This window comes from Myxine glutinosa, chromosome 13, assembly GCF_964187855.1.
Source record: "Myxine glutinosa chromosome 13, kmMyxGlut1.1, whole genome shotgun sequence".
NCBI lineage: Eukaryota > Metazoa > Chordata > Myxini > Myxiniformes > Myxinidae > Myxine > Myxine glutinosa.
Genome location: NC_136273.1, coordinates 58,603,521 through 58,631,179, shown reverse-complemented (window position 1 = coordinate 58,631,179; position 27,659 = coordinate 58,603,521). Strand labels below are relative to the sequence as shown.

At 44.1% G+C, this 27,659-nt stretch overlaps 1 protein-coding gene and 1 long non-coding RNA gene across 5 annotated transcripts in view; both read left to right on the top strand.

Moving 5' to 3' along the window:
- The window catches only part of LOC137415939 (traf2 and NCK-interacting protein kinase-like), a 353,089-nt gene that overhangs the window by 230,748 nt on the left and 94,682 nt on the right, over nucleotides 1-27,659 (top strand). For 3 of the 4 annotated variants that reach the window (XR_013621224.1, XM_078767554.1, XM_078767553.1), the window contains exon 13: nucleotides 1,766-1,840. Coding sequence is in view for 3 of the 4 variants with exons in the window: in XM_078767554.1 (XP_078623680.1) it covers nucleotides 1,766-1,840 (75 nt within the window). In the remaining variant the exon portion in view is untranslated. Of the gene's footprint in view, nucleotides 1-1,765; nucleotides 1,841-20,807; nucleotides 22,194-27,659 lie in introns of all 4 variants that reach the window. The other variant, XM_078767552.1, reaches the window with a different exon arrangement.
- LOC144888687 (uncharacterized) lies at nucleotides 22,200-26,469 on the top strand. Its single transcript, XR_013621225.1, has 2 exons — nucleotides 22,200-23,353; nucleotides 23,529-26,469. It is a non-coding gene; the product is annotated as an uncharacterized LOC144888687 (long non-coding RNA).

The window sequence follows — 27,659 nt, the reverse complement described above, 5'->3', positions numbered from 1 at the left end:
TAAGAGGTGCATATTATAATCCTAAGTCGGAGACAAACTGTATGGGTTGCTCGGCAACTCCCAATAGGTGGAATTTGTGATTCTAAGTTGAAGACGAACATTAAGGGGCAGTGCTTACAAACCAAAGTTGAAAACAAACAGTAATTGACATATTCCTGTAGCTGTTCCCACAACGTCATCAAAAGCAGAGACAATTTGAGTTATACATTTTCGTTTATGGACATTTCGTTTTGTGATTTCCTTTTCTTCCTGGAATATCTGCTTCCAGTTAGATTAGTCTGCAAAATTTCAGCTTTCTCGCCCACTTAGAAAGTACAACAAAATTATATAAGCGAGTCAGTTAGTGAGTCAGACTGGTTAGAAAGAGCATTATATGTATGATTGTCTTTATTTATGATTATACGTCTGTATTTGACATCGGATTAAGACAGTTGGGATAATCAATTGTTTGGAAAGAATGCAAAAGTACAGCAAACAAATATAGAGTATGTATTAAGTACGACTCCACCAACATTGAAACAAAGAGCAGTCTCAGTCTTAGCCTTGGAATTGAGGCTGAGTCTAATGTCTGCTGTTTGTTTCAAAATCGGTGTTGTACTTTGTACACACACACATACACACACATACACACACATACACACACACACTTCCAACATAAGGTTTTATCAGCCAAGAGTTGACGAGGGAGTGGGAAGGAAAGTGAATCGACATTTTGAGCGTTATCGAGCCTTCTTGCTTGTTCCACGCAAACCAAGACACATTGACGCGTGATCAGCAAGTCTGTGGTTCAGCATTAAAAAAAAAAGATAACGATGATCGACAGAAATTAAAATGATTTTCACCTGTGATAATTTATTTTAATGAATTACCATAAAATGGGGTGAATAGGGACAGCAAGGTGAATAGGGACACAAACTGAAAAAAAGTTCGGAAACTTTTTTTCGCTGAAAATTGATAACCATACTGATTTGTTGATATTTGGGTTGAAAGTGTTCTCTTGTTTTTTTTAAAAGTAACTTATAGTCCCTATTAACCCCATATATGGGTTAAATAGGAATAAATAGGATTTTTATGTCTGTCCCTATTCACCCCGTTTTACGGGTGAATAGGGACAGTCACGAATACAAAAAAATAATAATCAAGAAATAGGGACAGTTTGGAGAAACTTTTTATCCCATATTTTTTTTCATTGGTACCGTGGTTTATATTATGGGTGCATATTATGTGCATCCATCTCAGCTATCAATTTAGCAATAAGTTGGAAACTCAGGATTGTTTCTTGATTATTATTTTTTTGTATTGGTGACTGTCCCTCTTCACCCATAAAACGGGGTGAATAGGGACAGCCATAAAAATCCTATTTATTCCTATTTAACCCATATATGGGGTTAATAGGGACTATAAGTTACTTTTAAAAAAAACAAGAGAACACTTTCAACCAAAATATCAACAAATCAGTATGGTTATCAATTTTCAGCGAAAGAAGTTTCCGAACTTTTTTTCAGTTTGTGTCCCTATTCACCTTGCTGTCCCTATTCACCCCCATTTTACGGTACCTTAATTGTATTTTTCTACCTGTATATTTGGCAATGGACTTGCTGTTAAAAACCCAAGTGTTGTGGCAAAGGATTGCATGTGTGGTTTAACCAGCAAAGCACGACTGGTTTGCCATCTTGGCCTCATCGTTTTGGAGCTGATGTGTGAATACGGAATGTCATTTTGTTTGATATCGATGTTTCTTATCTCACTCCCTTTCTACTCTCAGATAAAGCCATGGACACCCCATCTCTTACCGTTTCCTTCTCCTTTACCAGCTCAATCTCAACCACCTGCCAACCAGGTATTTTGCTCAGTTGTTCCTTTGACTTTTTTGATTTGATTTTTTTCCTCCAGCTTGTTCTTCCACAATCAAATTTACTGAGAAAAAGCACCGTCCAAATAGCTTTCGGGTCAATAGCACCAAGAGAAGATCACTCAAGATGCCACTGAGAGAAGTCCTTGCTTTGACAAGCCGCTTGTGTTTCCATCTTATTACAGCTACTTGATGTGAGGGGACACCTTGCAGACAAGTTGATACAAAACGAAATAATTCTCATTTGGATGAGAAATGTTTTTGGTTCCAATTCTTCTAATATCTGTTTGGTTACTTAGGCCACGTAGGCCAAACCGTGAGCTTGATACACGAAAGGAAATTTCAATACCATTTAAGCACACATTATATGAAGTATTTGCTTTCTTTTTAAAAGCAAGTTATTTGCTTGTTGTCAGGGCAGGCTGCAGAGACTGCAGGTGTGCCCTCTATTATCTTTTGATGAGTAGTGCACTTGCTATAAGGTATTTTTATCCTCTGGGAGTGGCTCTTTAAGTGAGTCATGGCCTTTAGCTATGTATGTCGTTGGATATGTGCATCTTGGTTATTACCAATGACTCTTCTTCCAAAAAAGTACCTTTCACATACCATAAGAATGTACCACTGCACCATAAATGATTACCTTGGTGAACCATTCAGCACCGCAGAGATCCCATACCATTCTTTTTCCCTACGATATTATTTACAATTATTAGGGTTTAGGTCTTGCCAATGATTCCAAGATATACCATACATATATCACTGAATACCATACATCTACCCTCAGTTACAATGGAATACCAGTCACCCCATTTTTCTCATGATTTAACATTCTTTCTGCCACCACTTGCACAATGGATGAAAGCAACAGGATGTTGTTGTTTAGGTATGCTAACCACCGTTTTGCTCTGATGAAGGGTTACTGCTCGAAACATCAGCTTCTCATTGCTTCCCACTGAGGTTAGAATACCTCAATCAATGTTCTTTTGTTTTAATCCGCTGTCCTACCTGTCTGCCAATTCAGATCGACAATAGCCTCCATTCATCGCTGATACAGGTTGTTAAATTAAATTCAACAACACTGTGGTACCTCCAGTAAGGTTTTATAAGAACGAGGATTGTATTCTGCATACGGAAGCACCAGATACGGTTTGTAACAGTGAAACAATTGGATATTACTCTTCTTGGCAGTGAGATTGACCTTGATACCGTCTGCACGGTTCATGTTACATTGCATTTGGATCTCACATTTGTTCTGAGATGTCCAGCATCATTTAAGGACAATCAACAAACGTCCAATTTCAAAGCAGACATGATGGCTCGGCCAAGGCCGAGTTTGCGTTCCCTTCTGAGCACATAGTTATTGATGTCATGAAGATCAATGTGTCAAATCTAAAACACTTTATCGATTTGTCCTTCATCTCTTTCTGGCTTTTCTTGCAAGCAATTGATTTACAAACTCTCCCACAAGTGTGTATCAAAACAAGGACAAATGTCACGTCATTTGTTCTGTGGAAATGAATTATTTGATGTTTATATTCCACGAGCTTCTATATTTGCCTATTTTCCGACACATCATCATTCTTTTGTGGGCAGCATGTGGCTGCTTGTTTGTATCATTGCTAGATGTTCGGCTGTGCCACTGTTGTAGTGCCCCCTGTAGTTTGGGGCAGGAATTTGTAATTTGTACATGCTGCAGGAAATAATTCACCTACTCTCTATGAATGACACCGTGAGATATTTAGCGTCCACCAACTAATGCTGGCAGACGGGACATCCAGGTTAACATCCATCCAATGGACGGCACTTACATTGATGCCTCACATTGCCCGTGAAACATCAGAATGACAGTTTATAGCTGGGTCGGGATTCAAACCCAACCTAAGCAGCTCACAGGTGAATGTGTGTACTTCTCCGCTATGCTCCTGCCCTATATATTATCTCTCAACTTTCAAGGTTTTATGCATGATGAATTGATGATAATGATAATCTTCCAAAATCTTTTCAGGAAGACAACAGCAAATATAATATTGATACCCGATCAACCTTGCTTGCTGAAAATGTTTATTGATGCCAGCCACTGACCTGCATAGCGTTCACCTCTGTAAGTCATCCAGTGATACTGGCGTTTAAAAACATCTTTCCATTTGATTGTGGTTCGTCCACTTCACTCAGGAGGTCCCATGTTCCCAAGCATTCGAGAATATTTCAGCAATCCATTAGATCTTTTTTGTGTACAAATTCGAGGCCTGTGAAAGAGCTAGAACAGAGAGCACAATGGAAAGGGGGGATGTGGCGTGTACACCAGCAGAAGTGTAGAGGAACACTTACAAATAAACAAATGAAGGAACAATGGGCGAGGGGAATAATAAAAAGGAGAGCTGGATGAGTGCTCAAACACAGCAAGAAGTGGGCTGAAAGAACATGAAGGGAAAACCGAGGATCAAATGACAGAATACCATTAAACTGAATTTGGGGGACGAAGGTGTTGGATGGAGAGGGGAGAAAACACAACGTAGAAAGGAAGGGTTGGGATTGGGGATTATTAATACAATGTCACTGCAATATAAATTGACATTATATTAAAGGTGTATGACATATTATTATTCGGGAGGTTCCCCATATCTTCATTCTCCGATATGCTGAAGACTGTGACACCATTGGGTAGAATCAGATTGTGAGCCAAAAGAGTATCAACAATGGTCACTTCGCATTTTTACCACTCCGTCCTTAAGTTCGTTCATTATTATATCTGGGCAGATCATTACTACAGCACCCGTAGTCTCCATCAGATCGTGAACAACGTCTTTCTCTGCTTAAGTGGAGCGTATAGTATCACTCCAAAGAAAATGTTTTAATGACGCTAACCCCTGACCTAACAGCATAGCTCGCTTGCTCACCTCTGCAAGTCATCTATTGATATTGGCCTTTAAAAAAATCTTTCCATTAGATTGAGGCTCATCCACTTCACTCAGGAGCTTCTGTGTTCCCAAGCATCGTGCATTTTCATTCAGATGCACACTATGCTCAAAGTAGCCATCTGGGAATGCAACTCCAGGAAACTCCCCAATGGTCATGTCATCAGATTGTGTATTTCAACTATACACTCCCTGTGGTTGTCCAGACACAGAGAGTATGTAGACTTGGCTTGTATGATGGGCTCCTTTGAGCAACCATGGTAGAGAGGTTCCCAGTGAGGCAAAGTGGATAGTCAGATGGAAAGACCACTGTACAGTAAAGTGACGCTCGTACTGTAATTGCATACTCACCTTATTATAGTGTCTTGATTGAATGAATGAATGAATCCTAAATAATGTAATCTGTCCCAGACTGCACTGTGCGCATGTGCGGAAACCCATAGAAACAATGGTGTTCGGGGCACCATAAAGTACATTGTGTGTGTGAGATAAGGATTGTTACCTAAAATAGTTCACACAGCTTCTAAAATGAGCGAAAACTTCTTGGGAAGTACCCAAGAGAAAGGCCTGTGCCTCTGCACAATGAAAGACTTGGAGAACTTTCGCAGCTTACCAAATGGGCAGTTGCCCATACTGCAAATTCCCAACCATGTGGGCTGGTGCAAGTCCAAGTGGATGGGTGAGTGCTATGCAAACTCAACGATTCGCGACCAGTGATTGGACTTTGAACCTTAAGGGAGGGAGTGCCTCTTGGGAACATGGCAGGCCTGGTGATTTATTTAACAGACATCTGCAATGGAAAGATGATTCTGTGTGGCATTACCAAGTAACAGTGACAAACTCTTTGGCAAAGAACATCTTCGTGAAAAGGAACAAACGTGAAAAGGAACAAAACAAAAACACAAAGACCACAAAGACACAAAACAGCCAAAATACCCCAAAGACCCAAAATACATAAAAGACCCCAAAGCCCTCAAAGAACATGAAGACCCAAAATAACCAAAAAACCCGGAGGGCCCAAAAGACCCAATGGACCTAAAAGACCAAGAAGACGCAAAAGACCCAGGGGATGTAAAAGGCCCCGAAGACACAAAATACCCTGAAACCCTTAAAGAACCAAAAGACTCCAAAAACCCAAAATAACATAAGGACCCAAAAGACCCAGAGAACCCCAAGACCCAAAAGACCACGAGTACCCAAAAGACCCCGAGTACCGAAATACCCTGAAGACTTAAAGACCCTGAGGACCCAAAAGACCCAGATGACCGAGGATCCAAAGGACCCAAAAAGACCCAGAGGATCCAAAATATCCAGAGGACCCATAAGATGCCGTGGACCCAAAAAACCAGTAATTACATCTCTTATATTGGAATTATAGATGATGACTTGCATTCCAAGTCTCAAGGGCATGTACAGAAACGTTTTTTTTTTCAATTAAATCTTGCTATAATTCACCAAATGTCTGTCCGTCTGTCTGTCTGTCTGTCCGTTCGAAGGTACCGCAAAAACTCCTGAACCGATCGCAACGATATTTTGGGTGGGTAATCCTGGGATCTCCAGGAGTAAAATAGGCTATTTAGTTTTTCCAATTTCAGCTTTGGTCTACAGCATTCTCAGGTTTGGACTCCCGCATAACATTCGCGTTCACATAACGTTCATTGTGACGATGTTTTCATTGTGACGATGTTGTTTTCCCGGGTGCCGCACAAACGGCTGCACCGATCAGACTCGGTGACCTTGGACAAAGACCTTTTATAAGGACACGGGTTGAATCCCTGCTTGAGAGAATTCCAACCCCCTCCCCGCCATCACGGCCGTCTCTCCAACTCACAATCCCACGAGATACGCGGAAAGGACGACCCAAAACCAATTATCTCCTTTTCGATTCGTATATAAACATCATTAAAAGTAAATAATGACCTTGGCCAAAGTTCAAACGACGTTTAATCCCTACATGAGAGAATTCCACATAGCTATTTGGGCGGTGTATACGCTAACAGATCGCTGTCTCCATCGATCTTGCCAAGGCCGTAAGAGCTATCGGCTCAAAATCCTTTTAACTGTTGATTTGGTAGTTTTTGTGCCACACAAACGGCTGCACCGATCACTGCACGGCTGCACCGAGGTGACCTAGAGGTACACACACTCGCCATTAAGCTGTGTGTAACCTGAGTTAAAATCTCAGTCCAGATATAAAGTCATCCCAGTGTTTCACAGGCAGGGTGATTCAGCAATGTGTGTGCCGACCCTCGGATGGATGCTAAACTGGGGGTCCCATCTGCCAGCATAAGTTGGTGGACGTCAAAGATCCCATGGTGTCCTTCGCAAGGAGTGTGCAAGTAGGGTGGCACCAAGGCAAAATTCCAAATTCCTGCCCTAACTAGGCGAATGGCAGGCCTGGCCAGGTCGGTTCATGAAAGCTTTGGGCCAGGCTTCCCCCGGCCGACCCCACAAGGTGGGATAATAGTGGTCGTTCAAGAGCAACAACAAAAATTTATATAACTAGCCGAAAGCACCCGGCGTTGCCCGGGTTCTTTTTGAATGAATTTACTACAATAATTCAGCTTTTACTCGCAGCCGTAGGGCGTAGAAGATTGACGACTAAAATTCAGCTCAGCTTTTAATTGCGAAATGGGTCCAGCCCAGCCAAGGCGGCCTCGACTGGCCTCGCCACCTCACCTATAACCTTCCCGGGGCCCGTCCCAACATTTTAATTTTTTTGAATGAATTTACTACTATAATTCAGCTTTTACTCGCGGCCGTAGAAGATTGACTATGATAATTCAGCTCAGCTTTTAATTGCGAAATGGGCCCAGCCCGACCGAGGCGGCCTCGACCGGCCTCGCCACCTAGCCTATAACCTTCCTGGGGCCCGTCCCGACATTTTTTGTTTTAGAGGTTTCCTCATATCTTTCACCGTTCAGGAGATTAGCGCGTGCAGACAAACAAACAAACAAACAAAAACTTAATACTGTTCCTCCATCTGGGCCGGTGCTCCTGCCTCACACCTAGCTCGGCGTCACGCTGTTGAAACCAAAGCTTTCAGAATAATTGGAATCTCCTGCGATGAAGCTAACTCCGAGGGCCTTTCACTCACTCACCGCAGGCAGGTTGGTCGTCTCTCTGTCTTCTACCAACTCCTCTCCAGCCTTGCTCCCCCAGCTCTCTCTGCGCTCTCTCCCCCAAATATTCCTACAGGTCGCACAAGATATGCCAGCAACCCTCTTATGGTGAAACTGCCAAAATCTAGGTTCTCTGCTCACCTTCACTCTTCCATTCCCCTTTTCTCCTGCCTCTGGAACAAACTCCCTCACTCCCTTCAATCCCACTCCTCCCTCCAGGTCTTTAAAACAGCTGTTCACCACCATCTCTTATCTTCCCCCATCCAAAACCTTGATCTTTTCTACCCTCGCTAATTTTTACAAAAGATACACTTTTTTGAAATTCCAACTTCTTTCCTGGAAGTCCTTACAGTGTCCATATATTTTATACCTCTCTCAACTCCCCCCAAACCCTCTCCCTCCCACAGTTCTCTTAATGTCTCTGCTCTCAAATGTTGTGTTTGTATCCTTCCCCCTCTCTCCCCCATCTTGTCTACCGCTCCCCTTATTTTGTGTTTTGTGTGTCGGTTTGACTTTTTGTGTGATTAATGTTAGCTCTTTCACGAGCCTCGATCTTGTAACAATAAATACAAGATGCCGGAAGGTGAAATTTGTTGCACGTGATGAGCAACATGCGCAGAATAAAATGTGTCCATTTACGTTCGTAGGATCTCTTAAATGATGTCTCTCATAGGCCAGGGCTTCAGACTTTGGCACGTTCACAAGGCTGTACTGTCAAACAATCTTTGACGGACTTTGTACTAATATGCATATATATATATATATATATATATACTGTATATATATATATATACTGTATATATATATATATATATATATATACACAACTGATGATCAGTTTAAGTCATACCAGTTTAACTCTTATCGTTTTAACATTATTGGCAAATAAGAGTACGTTATTATCAATTTAAGTTCTCGATCAATTTTACGTCGTCGACAGAATTGTTTATCATTACTTGTAAGTTGCTCGATCACTTACTAAGTTGTGTTTTTGTGCACCATACGGTTCTGCAAGGGACAAGACTGGAGAGCCTGAATTGTTCTTGCAAAAACAAACCACGTGATCAAGAACGAACCTTCTTGAATCACAGTTTCTCAGCTGCAGATTCGCTAATGCCCAATCACATGTCCACCAAAATAATGAGACCTCGATCTTTGATTGGGGTTTTTTGTCTCTAATATGTACTTAAGTCTATCACTCACTATGGGACAATGAGATGGTTACTTCTACCTCTTCGTCTCCAAAATTCCACCCCTCGCCTCTCCACGTACCACGACTCACTCAAGCCACATTACCCCCATGTAAATATGAGCAAATATGCCCTATGTAAATATATATATTCACACACACATATATATATATATATATATATATATATATATATATATATATGTATGTATGTATGTATGTATGTATATATATATATATATATGTATATATATATATATGTATATATATATATATATATATATATATATATATATATATATATATATATATATATATATATATATATATATATATATATATATATATATATATATATACATACACACATGTATATATATATATTGTTGCGGATTAGATGTTATTTACCGAGCGGTGGTATTGCCGCGACCTAACAATTCCCCCGATTCTTCCCCAACTCACCCGATTCCACCCGACGTTGACCTGGTCGCGCTATGCTAAATCAATGATGGAAAAGACAATGACTGGGATAAAGGAAACGACGCAAGGGGGTACAGTTCTCAAGACCTCCGGAGGAGGATATAATTGGTGGTGGAGAAAAGGGGTAGATTACAAGGTATGAGGTAAAGCACAGAAGAGATAGGCACTTAGACACAATCTTATCTATCCTAGACAGACCACAGACAAACGGAACAAGACTGACTTACACAGGGATTGATGGCAGGGAAGGACAGGCAGTCGATAGCACAAGGTGCACCTTGGCTCAGGGGCAGAATCAAGCACGGTCCAGTCCAGAGATGCGGGGAGGTATTGCAGCGCTCGGAGGTGGCGTCCTTCTCTTTCCAAGCTGAGGGCGCATCTGACGTCACCTCCCTCTTCCTGCGCATGCTCAGCGGGGAGTGACACGCCCTCGGCTCGTTGGCCCCGCCCCAGATGGGATCGGTCCGCCGCTTCTATTGGGTGCGGGGGGTTACCGGGCTCCGCCCTTGACGAGGAACTGACAGCGAGCCCCTACGTGGTAACCCCGTCGAGCACATGCTCGATGGCGGCTCGTTGGAAAGGCTTGGTGCCCTTTCAACACCCCCTACCAACCAAGCCGGAGTGAGGACGCACACTCCCCGCGCCGCCGCCGCTGTTGTTGTTGTTGTTGTACCATGAGGAAGAGCTGCGGGGAGGTATTGGGAGGTCCTAAACTTCCTAACGGTGCCATACAATCACATTCTGGTGCAACGAAGAGTCAGAATTAATGGAAACGAGTCCTTAACTGACATAGACTAAGAATAACTAGCAAGATGTCCTATAGTTGTCTACGTGAGATGCGGTGGACCTGGATGCGACATTTAATGGGGGAAATAGGGGGAGGTCGGGTCTACAGAGTGTTGTTTACAGGAAATGGGACTAGGGAATGGGGGATTGGGGATAGTTGGGAAGTATGGAGGAAATAGGGGAATATTTACAAGCGGATATGGATGGATGCCAATCTCATATCCGCAACATTGCACCCTTCTCTACCTCGGGGCGTCCCGACCCGATAAATTTTTACTTACTTTAGTGTGGCACTCAGATGTAGTTCCCTCTACTATTAACTCAACCCTGAGTGCGACAGTTTTACAGATGTTCACAAATGAGTAAATATGTCCCCCTGCGACGTTGCACCCTTCTCCTCACAGAAACACACCCACAGGATAACCGAATCGCGGAAAGCATCCTCAAACTAAACATACAGCCGGTAGGGAGCATTATTTACACAAGACTGATATTTACACTACGATCCAGGACCTGTTCTTTGAGGAACACATGCAGATGTTATGCATAGAGAGAGCACGCATGCCAGCATCGATACACCAACCCACGAGTGCTCTGTGGCCCTACGGCCTTTAATAATGTGCAGAGCACCCCGTCCAAGCACCAAAAGCACCACCCCATACACACAGTCAGCACCATCCGGTGCACCAATAAAGTGTTCATAACAAATGCACAATCAAGTGTCCATGGTCACCGGTGGTGTCGCAGCCGGCCGATGTTCTGCCGCTGGTCTTGCCTTCCTGGAGTGCACTTGGCCTTTTGGCTTCTTTAAAAATAAAGAAAGGCGCCGACCGCGTCCATTTCTAAATTGTGGCCGTCAGGGGGGCCAACTATAAGTGGTTCACCTGTATGGCATAGGTGCCACGTTGACCCAGAGGTCCATCAACGGGTGGTGCTTGCCCGCAAAAGAACTGCGGTCCAATGTGGGCGGCCACCAAAATTGCGGTCCATATGGTGTATCGATCCAGGCAGCAAGCAGCGAAAGTACAGGCCCACAACTGCGGAGCCAGCACCTTTCTCTCTCCTCTCTCTCCTCTCTCTCTGCCCCAAAGCCAGATCCTCGGAGGTGGGAGACAAAAGAAAACAAGTGAGTAAGGTGGTAAGGGCGCAAAAGTGCATGCAATATAAGGTAATGCACACTGGGGACACATGGGAACCAGGTGAGACAGGTACGTTCCTACCGTACGCCCCCCCCCCCCCCACCAGGTAACCTACATTGCTCCTCCCTTACCCCTTACTGTATCCACAAAACACCACACTACCCATAAACATCTACTTTACACATCAACAAACGTCCCTACTGTCTTCCCCGTTCCTCCCATAAACCAAATTCGTCTTCTCTCCCTTCTAACCAATCAAATTTGCCATTTCCAACTCTCATCAAAATTTGCCATCTCCAACTCAACATCAAAATTTGCCATCACCAATTCATCATCAGTCCCTCCTAAGGAGGGAGAGATGGAATCACCCCAATGTCTCATCCACGTCGTGATGCGCCTCACAAATCCACACAGCAATTCTCACTTCCTGCAACACAAAACAAAGAAAACACAGGTGTGGAGTCATCATCACCACAAGTAAGTGGCTGCGTATGGTGCGACAGGTTCATCAATCCTAACTATTTCCTAAATGACTTTAACAACTTTACATTACCCGGGGTCTTTCCCTGCCAATCCATTGGCCAACTTACACTATGGGTTCTAAAAACCAATTCCCATTGACCAAACTGTGGTGCTTCTCAATTTGGGGTCTCACTCCCCCGATTCATCTCCCGGTGCCCTCGCACAATTTCTGGGCTGTGACGTGTAGCTCTACCAGCAGGTCTACCCACCTGCACACCTCCACCACTGTAGTTGCCACCCGAGCTTACCTGCTCCTCACCCTAACCTAACTAACTGGGGAAGGCCCTCTCGCACTCTCACCCCCTCAGTGCCCTCTCTGGCACGGACTACCCGGGTCCGTCCTCCGGATCCTCGGGCCCCATCCACTACAACTACCGGCTCCCAGAGCCCACCTGCGGCCTCACCTGGCCGACATCCTCACAGTGGTGGAGTGCCCAAACCAACTACACACACTAACAGGCTACACGCCCAGCCATTTCCACAACACTAATGCACCCATCCACAATACCATTCTGCAACCGCACCACAAATGCCAATATCCAACCACAATTTACCTATACCCTCTACCTAACACTTACACTACCCGCCCCGGGTACTCGTGAAAGGGGTCCACTCTTCCCCCATCCACACCTTCGCACCATGCACACCACTCCGTACCACTTACTCCATCTCTCTCCACACCACTCATTCCAATACTCCATGTATTCCACACACCTGTACTTGCACACCTGTGCTCTCATACTTGGTGCCGCCTGCACCCTTCTCTCCCCCAAGCGCATTCGCGCTGATCCACAACACTCACTACTCATACACTGCTCCACACACCTGTCCAGTTCTCACACAGCATCATCTCATCTAACTACTCCCCTCTGAAACTTGCGCTTCCCAGTCGTCCCCTTAAACTATTGCGCTCCCTCGTCATTATCATCCACTCTAATCTACCTGCGTCCCCACTGCAGGTATCCTTGTCACTAACTAATCTTAACGTTGCCTAATGTCATCTTCTAGGGCCCTACACACAATATCCTAACCCACCCGGGCTAGTTTTCACTGCCATCAACCCCATAAGCTATAGCGCATTTGCCCCCCTCATGGGAAGGGTGGCAGGGATGCCACCCTTACCCACCGGGCCCATCGCTCATCAATCCCCCAGTCCTCTGGCACTAATAAGCCCCCCTTATTCAGAGGTACTGGGTCCCGCCTCGGCATCTAAAGCCGAGGCAATCCACAGGGGCGCCTGCTCGCCGGTGTAAGGCCTTCTAGTTTCCCGGGGTCTGGCGGGGGGGTGTCTGGGGTCGGCTAACCCACTCCCCCCTGGGCGGAGTTAAGGACCTCAACCGCCGGGGATCATCCTGGCGCGTGGCTCGACAGTGCCGCGCCAGGTGACCCAGACGGTTGCAAGTATAGCACCTCACCTGATAAGGTGCTTGTCTCCGGAATTCCAAATTTCCCCCCCTGAAGGTCCGAATTGGATTACCCGCTCGTGGTCCACCGCGGGCCACCTCCGGGGCCGCCTGCCATGGTCCAGGTTCCGCCAGGCGCTGGTCCACCAGCCTCCGGACCATGCCCGCCAGGTCAGGACTCACGTCGGGGGCAGGCCCCCTGAGGGGTCCGCCCTCCATCGGGGGTCCCACCTGGCGGACCGCCATTGCGTGACGCTCGCTCCCCCGGGCCAGGGGCCTCGCTGCTTCCCAACGGGCCGCAGCGTCAGCCGCCTGGCTCAGAGTCTGCGGGCGCCACATGGCGAGCTGTTGCCGGAGCTCAATATCCGGGAGGGCCTGGATAAAATGGTCCAGCGCCAGGCTTTCCCGGGAATCCGCTGCCATGCTAGCATGTGCGATCCCCACTGCGCGGCGAATGTCGTGGGCAAGTTCCCCGATGGCTTCCTGGGGCTTGCGTTTTCGCAGCGCGAGCTGAGCTTTAACAAGCTCGCTCTGCTGTTCAATGCCGAATCGATTAATTAGGGCGTCGCGGAGGGCTGGCAGGGTGAGAGCACCCGGTGGTAATGCCGTCAGCACCTCCGCCGCCGCGCCGCGCAATGCGGCCACCAGGTGTACTCCACCTTCGTCCTCACCCCAACCGTTGCCCTTACACACACAGTCAAACTGCGCCAGGTACGCGCGTAGATCACTCTTGCCGTCATACGGCGCGAGTGGGACCTTGTGGGACCACCTCGTATGCGAGTCGTTGCCCGCCTGCCGGACCCCTTGCGTCGCCCCTTGCGGGGTCAGCGCGGGGCCGAACCGGCCGGGCCCCCACAGTACATTACCCCCAAGGGGCTCTCGTGCCTCCCCTGTCCCTCTAAAAACTACCCCTGTTGGTGTCGATGCATGGGTCACACTTCCGCAACCCGCTACCCATTCCATACCACCACAACCTTGCTCACCCACACCTCGCACCTCTCCCATCACCGGACCCTCTCGCTCGCACCCTCGTTCCATACCCTCCGGACCAGCCATACACCTCACTCTTGGCCTCTCACGAACATCCGGGTCTATCTCGACCCCCAAGCTTATTAAATCACCTGGCGCATCATACGCACGACCATATTGGTCACCACTTACACCGGGTCCTCTTTCTCTTCGCTTCTCCTCCATCACCTGCGAATCCCTCATCCGGTTAATGAGCACATCATCACGATCCGAACACAGACTTTGGACCAATTCTTTTACTTCCTCCTTTATCTCTTTCTTATCCTCTCTCCGTCGCTTCTTAATTTCGCTCACCCCTTCTTCCACTTCTTCTAATTTCTGCTTCACCTCCTTCATCTCCTCGTGCGCCCCCTTAAGTTCTTCCTCTAACTCCACCTTATTTTTTTCTATGTGCTCCCGCACCTCCCGCTCTTTAACCTCCATCACCTCTACCACCTTGTTCATTTTTCTCGTCAGGTCCTCATGTACCGTCTGACACTCTTTTTTAATTACCCCTACGTCCTTTTTCATCTCCTTCTGTGTCGATTTTAAACCCTCTATTACCGCTGTGTTCTTCTTTACCTGGTCCCCCAACTCCTTTTGTCCCACTGTCAGTTGTTCTACTCCCAGCGTCAACTCCTCTATACCACCTTGCAATTTTACAGTCCCCTTTCTCACCTCCTTCTCCATGCGCTCCTTACAGTGCCTCACCTCCTCGCGCACTCCTCCGACCTCCTCACTCACACCTCTTCTGATCTCTTCTCCCATCACTTGCATCTCCTGCCCAGATGCCATCCTCATCTGCTCCATTTCCTCCCTGTGAGCATCCAATTTAGTTTCTACCCCCATTCTGACCCCCTCTATCTGCTGCCCCATTTTTTTAACTTCCCTTTCCGCTTGGTCCCTCATGTCCCTCAATTTGCCTTCCATACTGTTTTCTAACCCCTCTAACCCATTTTTCACTCCCTCTATCTGATTCTCCTGGGCAGCCATTCTATTTTCTACCCCCGTTAACCCCTCCTGTATTTCCCCTAATCTATTGTCTAATTTCCCAAATTTCTTGTCTAACCCCTCACCGGTACCCCTCGCTTCGTCCCTCATTACCCCCATTTGGCCCTCCAATCGCTCACCCTGAGCATCCATCCGGTTCCCCATTACCCCCATTTGGCCCTCCAATCGCTCACCCTGAGCATCCATCCGGTTCCCCATTACCCCCATTTGCTCACTCTGAGCATCTATACTGTTTTTCAAACCTCCAATTTGGTCTCCCATTTGTCCCATAAGGGCCCTCATTTGCAGGAAAAAAAGGTTCGAATCCACCAACGGCGCTGCTACGGTCGCGGGCGCGGTCGCCGTAGCCATGTGCGAGGCGCCATTTTGCGCGCCCGTAACCTCGTGCGCGAGGATGCCATTTTGCGAACCTGAACCTGCCGCCCTCACTGCTTCGCTCTCCTCATGTCCCTCAATTTCGTCCTGGATCGACCCTGCCTCACTCTCCTCTACCGGAACCCAGCCGTCTTGATCCGCCATAGCGCGACTTTCAAAATTCGGGTTTTTATTTTAAAACAAAACAAATTTCGGTTACTTGTAATTTTGAGCGCGTTAAGCGCGCTTCGGGTCCGATCTCACTCCTCGATACCAGTTGTTACGGATCGCGGATTAGATGTTATTTACCGAGCGGTGGTATTGCCGCGACCTAACAATTCCCCCGATTCTTCCCCAACTCACCCGATTCCACCCGACGTTGACCTGGTCGCGCTATGCTAAATCAATGATGGAAAAGACAACGACTGGGATAAAGGAAACGACGCAAGGGGGTACAGTTCTCAAGACCTCCGGAAGAGGATATAATTGGTGGTGGAGAAAAGGGGTAGATTACAAGGTATGAAGTAAAGCACAGAAGAGATAGGCACTTAGACACAATCTTATCTATCCTAGACAGACCACAGACAAACGGAACAAGACTGACTTACACAGGGATTGATGGCAGGGAAGGACAGGCAGTCGATAGCACAAGGTGCACCTTGGCTCAGGGGCAGAATCAAGCACGGTCCAGTCCAGAGATGCGGGGAGGTATTGCAGCGCTCGGAGGTGGCGTCCTTCTCTTTCCAAGCTGAGGGCGCATCTGACGTCACCTCCCTCTTCCTGCGCATGCTCAGCGGGGAGTGACACGCCCTCGGCTCGTTGGCCCCGCCCCAGATGGGATCGGTCCGCCGCTTCTATTGGGTGCGGGGGGTTACCGGGCTCCGCCCTTGACGAGGAGCTGACAGCGAGCCCCTACGTGGTAACCCCGTCGAGCACATGCTCGATGGCGGCTCGTTGGAAAGGCTTGGTGCCCTTTCAACACCCCCTACCAACCAAGCCGGAGTGAGGACGCACACTCCCCGCGCCGCCGCCGCTGCTGTTGTTGTTGTTGTACCATGAGGAAGAGCTGCGGGGAGGTATTGGGAGGTCGTAAACTTCCTAACGGTGCCATACAATCACATTCTGGTGCAACGAAGAGTCAGAATTAATGGAAACGAGTCCTTAACTGACATAGACTAAGAATAACTAGCAAGATGTCCTATAGTTGTCTACGTGAGATGCGGTGGACCTGGATGCGACATTTAATGGGGGAAATAGGGGGAGGTCGGGTCTACAGAGTGTTGTTTATAGGAAATGGGACTAGGGAATGGGGGATTGGGGATAGTTGGGAAGTATGGAGGAAATAGGGGAATATTTACAAGCGGATATGGATGGATGCCAATCTCATATCCGCAACAATATGTATATATATATGTATATATATATATATATATATATATATATATATATATATATATATATATATATATATATATATATACATACAGTCACGTGGAAAAAGTAAGTACACCGCATGTAAAATTTTGACTTTTTCAACATATTTCAACATACAGCTATTTGATCTTCATTTCAACAATATTGTTGAAAGGTGATATAATGCGAAACATGCGAAAGATAAAGGTGATATAATTTAACAAATATCATGAAACATTTACATTTTGTAGTCCATTGTATAATTTAAATAAACATAAATGCAAATTTCGCATGTGGAAAAAGTAAGTACACCCCTACATTTATCACTACTTCAAATACCTAAAATTAGAATCAGGTGCACCAGCTCAGGTGCAAATGATTAGAACATCGTCAGAGAGGATCTTGGAGGAACCTGTCTTATTTAAACCTGAGACATTTAGTTTGGTTTGCTCTTTGTTGTTGAATTGTGCGGCGTCACCATGCCGAGATCAAAAGAGCTCTCTGAGGCCTTCAGAAAGAAGGTTATAGATGCCTACGAGTCTGGGAAGGGATTTAAAAAGATCTCCAAACAATTTGAAATCAATCATTCGACTGTCCGGAAGATCATCTACAAGTGGAGAAGATTCCAAACAACTGCCAACTTGTTCAGGCCAGGCCGCCCCAGCAAGTTCAGCCCGAGAGCAGACCGCAAGATGCTGAAAGAAGTCTCTAAGAACCCCAGAAAGTCATCACGGGACTTACAGGTAGCTCTTGCCACTGTTGATGTCAAAGTGCGCGAGTCTACCATTAGAAAGAGGCTGCACAAATTTGATCTACATGGGAGGTGTGCCAGGAGGAAACCTTTGCTGTCCAGAAAGAACATCAGGGCAAGACTAAACATTGCCAATGAACTCCGAGGCAAAGACCAGCACTTCTGGAACAATGTGCTCTGGACAGATGAGTTAAAGGTAGAGATATTTGGCCACAGTACCAGAAGACATATTTGCCGAAAACCAAAGACAGCATTTGACCACAAGAACCTGATACCAACTGTAAAGCATGGTGGTGGAAATATTATGGTTTGGGGCAGTTTTGCTGCATCAGGGCCTGGGCAGCTCACCATCATAGAATCCACTATGAATTCTTCATTGTACCAGAGGGTGCTTGAGGATAATGTGAGGCCATCTGTCGGAAAGTTGAAGCTCAACCGAAGGTGGACCTTGCAATATGACAATGACCCTAAACATACAAGTAAATCCACCAAGGAATGGCTGAAAAGAAAGAAATGGAGGTTTCTGGAATGGCCAAGCAAAGCCCGGATCTAAATCCCATCGAGATGTTGTGTGGGGATTTGAAACGAGCTGTGCATGCAAGAAACCCCTCAAACATCGCACAGCTAAAATAATTCTGCATGGAGGAGTGGGCAAAAATTTCTCCCAGTCGATGTCAGAGACTGGTAGACAGTTATAAGAAACGCTGACTTGAGGTTGTTTCTGCCAAAGGGGGCAATACCACCTATTAGAGCCAAGGGTGTACTTTTTTTCCACACGTGAATTTTGCATTTATGTTTATTTAAATTATACGATGGACTACAAAATGTAAATGTTTCATGATATTTGTTATATTATATCACCTTTATCTATCACTATTGTTGAAATGTAGATAAAATAGCTGAATGTTGAAATATGGTGAAAAAGTCAAAACTTTACATGAGGTGTACTTACTTTTTCACGTGACTGTATATTTATTATAAAACAGGAGTGTCCCCAAACTACTCCCTCAGTTTTTCGGCTAGCCCCGCCAAACTTCCCGTGGAACATTTTGGAGTCCCAGCAGATGTTCTAAGGTAGGTAGGAGGTTTCAGAAATTCCTCAACAAAATTATGATTTTGAAATTAACTCGATACGAATCTGCCGCGAATCCGGAAACCCAATGGGGTGGTGTACCAATATGGCGGCCCACCATCTTGGTTATCCCACTGCACCTCGCTGTGTTCTTTAGCCGCCATTTTGTTTCGGCTTACTCAAACGTGCCTTGCCTTGGAAAGACGATCGATTAATTATCATTACATAATTGAAGCATATCATCAAAATCTGGATTCTGATATGAGGATTGGATCCTGTAAACGAAATAATCTCCAAATCTGGAATGAAATCTGACAAAATTTATCATATCTCTCGATTTTATAATGAGTGTGTATATATATATATATATATATATATATATATATATTATATATATATATGCACACACATTTATTTTAGGAGGCTATGATTCTCATTCTGGTGTTAGTTTTTTTTAATTAAACTTAATAGTTTTTAACTTAATTCTTACTTCCATGGGAACTGCTCGGAGATGCGTTTTTGAATGAAACGTTTTTAGCAAAGACCACTATTTTATTAGTTGGGACTGCTGTTTCTGTTGAAGTCAATTCTGAAATTGGAATTTTGAAGATCGGTTTGGATTAAGAGTTTGTGGAGCTTATCGCATTGTGTTTTTTAACCGTGTACGAAAATGAAATAAAGGGGTGGAGTGGAAGGTGCGGCGGGGGGGGGGGGGAATAGTGGTGGTGGTACGACCAGTTACAACTGCTAAATCAGAAAGCATCTGAAAATGCAAAGCCCGTCCGCATCCGTTTGTATTCAGACATCTTCTTGTTCCATATGCTCAAAATAACGAAAATAGAAAATTGATGATTTTTTACAGCCTTGACCTTTGAGCTTTAGATTAAAAAATACAATCTGCTTCTAGCTTTGGATTGGTGAACAAATTAATTGACCCAATAATCAAATTATTAAAATTTCAGGTCAATCGCATGAAAATTGATGATTTTATGTGACACTGACCTTTGACCTTTTGACAAAATTGTTAATTTACCTTCTCCATATTCTCGTAATAAAGCTTTGTGGAAAATTTTATGACAAAACTAAAATGGTAAAAAGGCTACAGCCCTGACACGGACACTGCACACACACAGGGACACACACACAGGGACACACACACAGGGACACACACACAGGGACACACACACAGGGACACACACACACAGGGACACACACACACACACACACACACGGACACACACATGGGGACACACACACACACACACAGTCCTTATCACATACTCAACCTTTCCACCAAATTTCGGCCGAATCCGTCCAAACTTTCTGAGATATCCTGTTCACAAACATACAGACAAACAGTGCGATATTAGCTGCAATATTTACAAACTCTGAGCAAGAACCTCAATCCTCATATTTGTTATTCCAAAGCCACTTCTTTTATTCAACATCCCATTATATTATATTGCTGAATGAACCATTTCTGGTATTTAAATTAAAGAAACGTTCATTGTACTTGAAAAGAGAGATGTAGGTTTTCCCTGCAGTCATTCCTGTGATGTGGAAAGTCATTTATTTCATCGATTCACTAGATTAGTGGATAAACTGATAGATTGGATTAATGTCATGTTGATTTGTCACGTGCATGATGAGCCAAATGGCTACCTCCTGCATCAAAATTCCTTGTATTTACTTGTATGAGCAAAAACCCTTCTAATGAATGAAATATTGGGCAAAAAATATGCGTTGTGCCACATATTGACGATTTTGAAAATGTATTTCTTCCAACACAGGAGCAGTTCTGGAATCGCAACCATTGTCCCGTTTTGTACACTGCAGACGGAGCTTCCAAAAATGGCTTGGATACCTCTATCAGCACGACTGAAGCATCATTCAGAGAGGGTGCACCAATTTTCCGTGAAAGGGCTTTGAAGGCCTCTAACAACTTTGAAGGCCCTTTATATGATGATTATGATGATCATTTTCCTGTATATTTTGAGAAGGACAATAGCAAATATAATATTGATAAGAAATCAAACTGGCTGGCAAGAATTAGGGAATATTTTAACAATTCTTCCGATGTGATCCAGTCTGATCGAAAGGAAGATCAAACGGAAACACCACATGGAATAGACAGCCATGGTTCTCCATCAGATAGTCCATGTCCTTCACCACGTAGTTCGCCCTTGATTTTCTTAAAGAAACAGCTTTTGCGAAAAGCAAGCCCACCTCAGTGCACTGACATCCAGTTTTCACCATCACACAGTCCATGTGTTTCGCCACAGAGTTCACCCATGTTAAACTCAAAACATCAGCTTTCACCAAGTCAAAGCCCATTTCATTCACCAAAGAGTTCACCCAAGTTAAACTCAAAACAAATGCATTCACCCCAGGCAAGTCCACGGAAGGACATCACCAACAAGGGGTCACCAAGTCAAAGCCCATTTCATTCCCCAAAGAGTTCACCCAAGTTAAACTCAAAACAAATGCATTCACCCCAGGCAAGTCCACGGAAGGACATCACCAACAAGGGGTCACCAAGTCAAAGCCCATTTCATTCCCCAAAGAGTTCGCCCAAGCTAAACTCAAAACAAATGCATTCACCCCAGGCAAGTCCACGGAAGGACATCACCAACAAGGGGTCACCAAGTCAAAGCCCATTTCATTCACCAAAGAGTTCGCCCAAGCTAAACTCAAAACAACTACATTCACCCCAGGCAAGTCCACGGAAGGACATCACCAACAAGGGGTCACCAAGTCAAAGCCCATTTCATTCCCCAAAGAGTTCACCCAAGTTAAACTCAAAACAAATGCATTCACCCCAGGCAAGTCCACGGAAGGACATCACCAACAAGGGGTCACCAAGTCAAAGCCCATTTCATTCACCAAAGAGTTCGCCCAAGCTAAACTCAAAACAACTACATTCACCCCAGGCAAGTCCACGGAAGGACACACAGAGCCATGGTTCGTCACCATCAGATAGTCCATTTATTTCCCCGCAGAGTTCACCCATGTTAAGGCCAAAACAAATGCATTCACCAAAGGAAATACCACGAAAGGAGATCAACAGCCAGGGTTTCCCATTGCAGAGTCCAATTCCTTCACCAAAGAGCTCGCCCATATCAAATCGAAAACAACAACATTCTCCAAAGTCAACCCCAAAGCAACGATTGAATCAGGTCTCTTGCAACCATTTTAATTTTTCCTCCTCCTCTGCCAAACTTTGCCTTTCTATGTATTAATAATCTCACAACTTCATTCCTTCTTCTTATGGACTTGGTTTCCCTCTGTTATTCACGAGTGTGGTTTTTCAGGTTATTTATTTTATTCAGTCTGATTGTTCATTCCTTCCTGCCTCATTTCCTTCAGTCCTTGCTTCCTGAGCATCTCATCTTGACTTGGAAAATCCTGAACTTTTTCTACCTTGACTTGAATTAGCCTTTTGCACCTAACTTTCTAAAAGTGTATTTCTTGTTCATATCATAACCATTAAAGTACTTGATAGTAATTGTAAATTGCAATGACAATTTCTCCATTTTAGAATGAGGGTCATCTCAAAATTTCTGTCATCACACCTACCTAACAGGTGAACAGACACAAAATGATCCAAGCGTCAGCACACACAGAATGAGGCAAAGGGAAATCTAGCATGATGATATGCACTATATTAAAATTCGGCAATTGTGTGTGTGTGTGTGTGTGTGTGTGTGTGTGTGTGTGTGTGTGTGTGTGTGTGTGTGTGTGTGTGTGTGTGTGTGTGTGTATTATAACGGTAGGCCATGGGGTGGATTCGAGGTCAAACTATCCACGTGGACAATCACCAATTTAGTGAAGGATTGTCTATGGAGACCATACGCCATCCGCCAGGAAATAACTTTTATTCAATTTCCGATGTACGCAAAATCTAATGAGGTCTGTCACATACGGTAATTTCCCTGTTAATTATAATGTGGGGCTGAGTGAACCTTGGGGAAATTAACCGTGTTTTTACATCCTTCTAACGAGAGTTTCTCACCAAATTCCCCCCCCCCCCTTACCTTTTTTAAAACTCCGCCATCTGGAATGGACAGAGGTTGTTTTCAGCGCTGTCAGTTTGTTTGCGTGCAGGATATCTCAAAAAGTTATTGATGGATTTAGGTGAAAGGTGGTTGGCAGGCTGAGTGTGTGACATGGACGAATTGATTTGAATTTTGTGAAAATCCGGATCCGGATGCGAGAATTATTAATTTTTTTTAAGTTCGCCATTCTTCACTTCGCCATTGAGAGATAGGGCAACAGCGATATATCGCCCGATATTTCAAAAAGTTGTGGATGGATTCGGCCGAAACTTGGTGGGCAGGTTCAGTGTGTGACGAGGAAGAATTGAATTCGATTTTGGTGAAGATCCGAATATGGATCCAGATATGAGAATTTTTATAAGTGATTCTTCACCATTGAGCGATTGCTCTAAAAACGATTTGTAGCATGATATCTCAAAAAGCTGTGGATGGATTCGGCCGAAACTTGGTGGGCAGGTTCAGTGTGTGACGAGGAAGAATTGATTCGATTTTGGTGAAGATCCGAATATGGATCCAGATATGAGAATTTTTATAAGTGATTCTTCACCATTGAGCGATTGCTCTAAAAACGATTTGTAGCATGATATCTCAAAAAGCTGTGGACGTTTTATAAGTAAACTTGGTGGATGAGTTGGTTAGGTGACAATAAGAAGTCGATTAGATTTTGGTTCAGGTCCGAATCCAGATCCGGTTTGTCAGTGGGATACAAAACGTAAACTGTTCAACCTGGTGGAGGTATGCTCCCTACCGAGTACCGTTCTAGTCTGTCACATGATTGTTGTGCAAGACATCATTGGGCAATGGACAATCACGTGCATCTTTTTCTTTCACGCAGCAATTAATCCAAGCTATGTTACTTTTCTCTTCTAGCTCTGTGTTAATTCCTGAAACGCAGTGTTTGGATTTGTTGTAAAATATTGTCATTTTACATGACATTTTACATCTTTTAGCTAAATATTGTCAAGTGAAAAAAAATAGAAGACGAATACATTGACTTGAATAAGGCTTGGTGATAGATTTTGCGATCTGTGAATATTTTAACCTCAAGTGAACCGCCTCCCCTAAAAATATTCTGGATCTGCCCCCAGGTTAATATGCCAAATAACGAACCCTGCATCAGGCCAACACTCCAAGGTTGGTAACAGGTTTAACTAGAATGAGACTTACCTCTGCCAGGCTGTGTGCATACTTCCACCAGGCTGAATAGTTTACATTTTGTAGCCCACCGATAGGCCAAATTTGCATCCGTACCTTCACGAAATTCTAATCGGCTTGTTCTTGTCACCTAACCAACTCGTCCACCAAGTTTAGTCATAATCCATACACAACTTTTTGAAATATCATGCTATATAGTTTTGGCCCCATCTCAATGATGAAGAATCTCTTTAAAAATCAAACTAGTTCAATGTGACTGTGTTGCCAATATGCCTCCGCATGTCATGGGTAGATGCTCTCGTTTACTGTCCTAAAAATAAACAAGTTTGATTTAAATCCCTTCAGTTATTTTCAAGTATCACATTTTCACCAGAAAGGACAGGTTTCACATCAATCGGTGAAGCGGTTTCAGAGACGGGGTTTGTTTTTTAAATATCGGCTTTCAAGCTAATATGGCTGCAACACCACGTGACATATTACCTTTAAAATCTATACTCTGCATATGTATGGATAGGGGATCACGTTTGTGAAGTTCCGTGTTGATCGGATAAGATTTGTTTTTCTATCCAATATGGCTGCCAAACCGCGTGACCTACGACGTCATCATTTTCAAACTAAATGCAACAATGGTGTTAGATGACACTTGTAAAATTTCGCATCGTTAGGTTAAGCGGTTTCAGAGGTATAATTATTTCATATTTCCCTTCAATCTAATATGACTGCCTCACCATGTGACCAATGATGTTTTCATGATCAACTTTTAATTGCCATGCCTAGTCTATGACACACGTAAAGTTTTGAGTCAATCCAATTGGTGGTTTGAGAGAAAATGTTTTTTTTAAAGGTTTTAGGTTCAATCCAATATGGCTGACAAACCATGTGACCTATGATGTCATAAATCTAATATTTCAATAGAAATGGGTCATATATCAGGTGCATGCAATTTCAGATTTTTAGGATAAGGAATATGATTAAAACATTTTGGCTAGTATACCACTTCACTGATGATGTCATCATTATCATGGTTTTATTCCCCATTGGGAGTACTTTACAATGTGCCAAGTTTCAAATTCTTCCATTCAGCGGTTTCTGAAAAATAATTTTTTCATTATTTGCGTTTAATCCAAGATGGCTGCTATACCACGTGACCTATGACATCACAATTATCATAAAAAACATTATGCATGGGTGTCACTCCTACCCTGAAAGTTTAGTCTCAATCGAACATGTGGTTGCGGAGAAAAACGAGGTTTAGCCCGTACGGACGGACGGACAACCCGAAAACATAATGCCACCTTCGGGGCGGAGGCATAAAAATTCTCCTATTTGGATCCGGATTCGGATCTTCACCAAAATCTAATCAATTTGTACTTTTCACACCCTCAACTTTTATTGTGTGCTATATATCTCCCAATGTTGAAGAATCCCTTTAAAATTCTAGTATCCAGATCTGCACCAAAATCGAATCAATTCGTCCTTGTCACACACCCAACCTGTCCACCAAACTTTGGCCGAATCTGTCCACAACTTTTAGAGGTTTTCTTTTTTTCCGATTCAACATTTTTTTAGTCTTGGAGGGCGGGGGCGGTAGGGATGGAATTAGCTTGGCTCAATAATCTGGTTTGTTGGTAGTTCACTTTAAAATAAAAATTAATACACAGATTACAAAGGGAATGAATGAAAAGACTTAATGAGAGGGAATTGTGGAAAATCTTGTAGCCACTTTACAAAGTGGTCACAATTAGCATCTCCTGAACAAGCTTTGGCGCATGCTCTATCATCATTACACAGAAACCTCACACTTTTGCTGAACACGTCCTAATGGTATAACAAATCTATTTTACACCCGTTAATCCAATCACGTTCCTGCAACATTATGTATGTATGTATGTATGTATGTATGTATGTATGACTGAACCTTATACAATCAAAAACGCTTTGCCCTATGTCCACCAATTTTGCGTATGTGCTGGGGGTATCGAGGAATAGGTCAGGGGCCCAAAAAAAAATTCACGCCCCTCCCCCACACTGCCTCCTTCTCCTCACCCCTCCTCCCCTCCTTCCCCCTTCCTACTCCCACTTTGAGGATGGGAAGAGTACCTGTGATTTTTGCCTGTGTAGGTGGTTCGTGGTTTACTGGTCGCTGCCGAAGGGAGGGGGTATTAAAATCAATTTGCTCCCTAGCTCGCTATGCTCCCTCCGGGAGTGGGTGTTTCTCTTACGTTAAAATGTTATAGTGAACCTTGTACATATACAGGTTGTTACTTAAACAGGTATCCATTTTTATTCATCGAATACAGGAAGCAGACACAACTTTTCAGCTTAACTTTCTATGGAACAGTCAGACTAATATTTTAAGTCTTGTTTAGTATTCAACAAGTCCACCTTCTCATTCATTTAATGTTCATATTCCTTTTTTTTTTTTAAACAAACTGTTTATGAATTGCTTGATTCAACACACCCCAACAAATGGATCAGTTGTGGTGGACCCATTGCTTGGCCCCCAGGGTCCACAAACCTGACTCCCTATGATTTTTTGTGGGGTTTCATCAAGAACGGACTTTATGCCACCTGCCCACAGTCTTTAGATGAGCTATGAGATCGCATCACTAATGCTGTTCAGGGCATGTCCCATGCCATCTGTGCAAAAGTTATGCACAATTTTATTCAACGTCTCCAGACGTGCATTGAAAGAGATGGTAAACGTGTTGCGTACCTTACTAAACAAAACTTCAAACATCACTCTAACTGCTCCACATCAAATACGCTTGTATTCAATAAATACAAATTGGTACTTATTTAAGGGACACTATATATATGGTTATATGAATCAAAATTCAAAAGGAAATTAAATATATGTACATTATTTACACACTCTTAGTGGGAACCTCAATCTGAATGATATTTTCACTTAATTCCAAAACTACCTCGTTTATTCAGCATTCCAGTATATTCCACTTCTGCGTGAAACCATCTCTGCCTGGTACTCAAATTAGAGAAACATTCATTGTATTTGGAAAAGTGGATGTAATTGTTCCATGTAGCAATTCTTGTTTGGGGCCTTTTATGTGGTAAGTAATTGATATGTTTTGTGGATTCACAAGATGAGTGGATAAACTAATGGATTTGCTCACTACTAGGGCATGCCCGTACTATAACTATATCTAAAATTATATCCCCCCCCCTCTATTTACATGAAATGGTTTGGTCCAAAGCGAACGGCTTGCGAGTACGGTGACAATCCCCCCCCCCCCTCTATTTACATGAAATGGTTTGGTCCAAAGCGAACGGCTTGCGGAGTTTGGTAAAGAAATCGCCATCGCGTGCACAAACGCGCAGGAAAGCGAAAGAATCGCAAATTAGTTTTAATTAGTTTTAAAACATAGTTTAACGCCAACATAGCGGCAACATAGTTTGCCAACGTGAAATAAA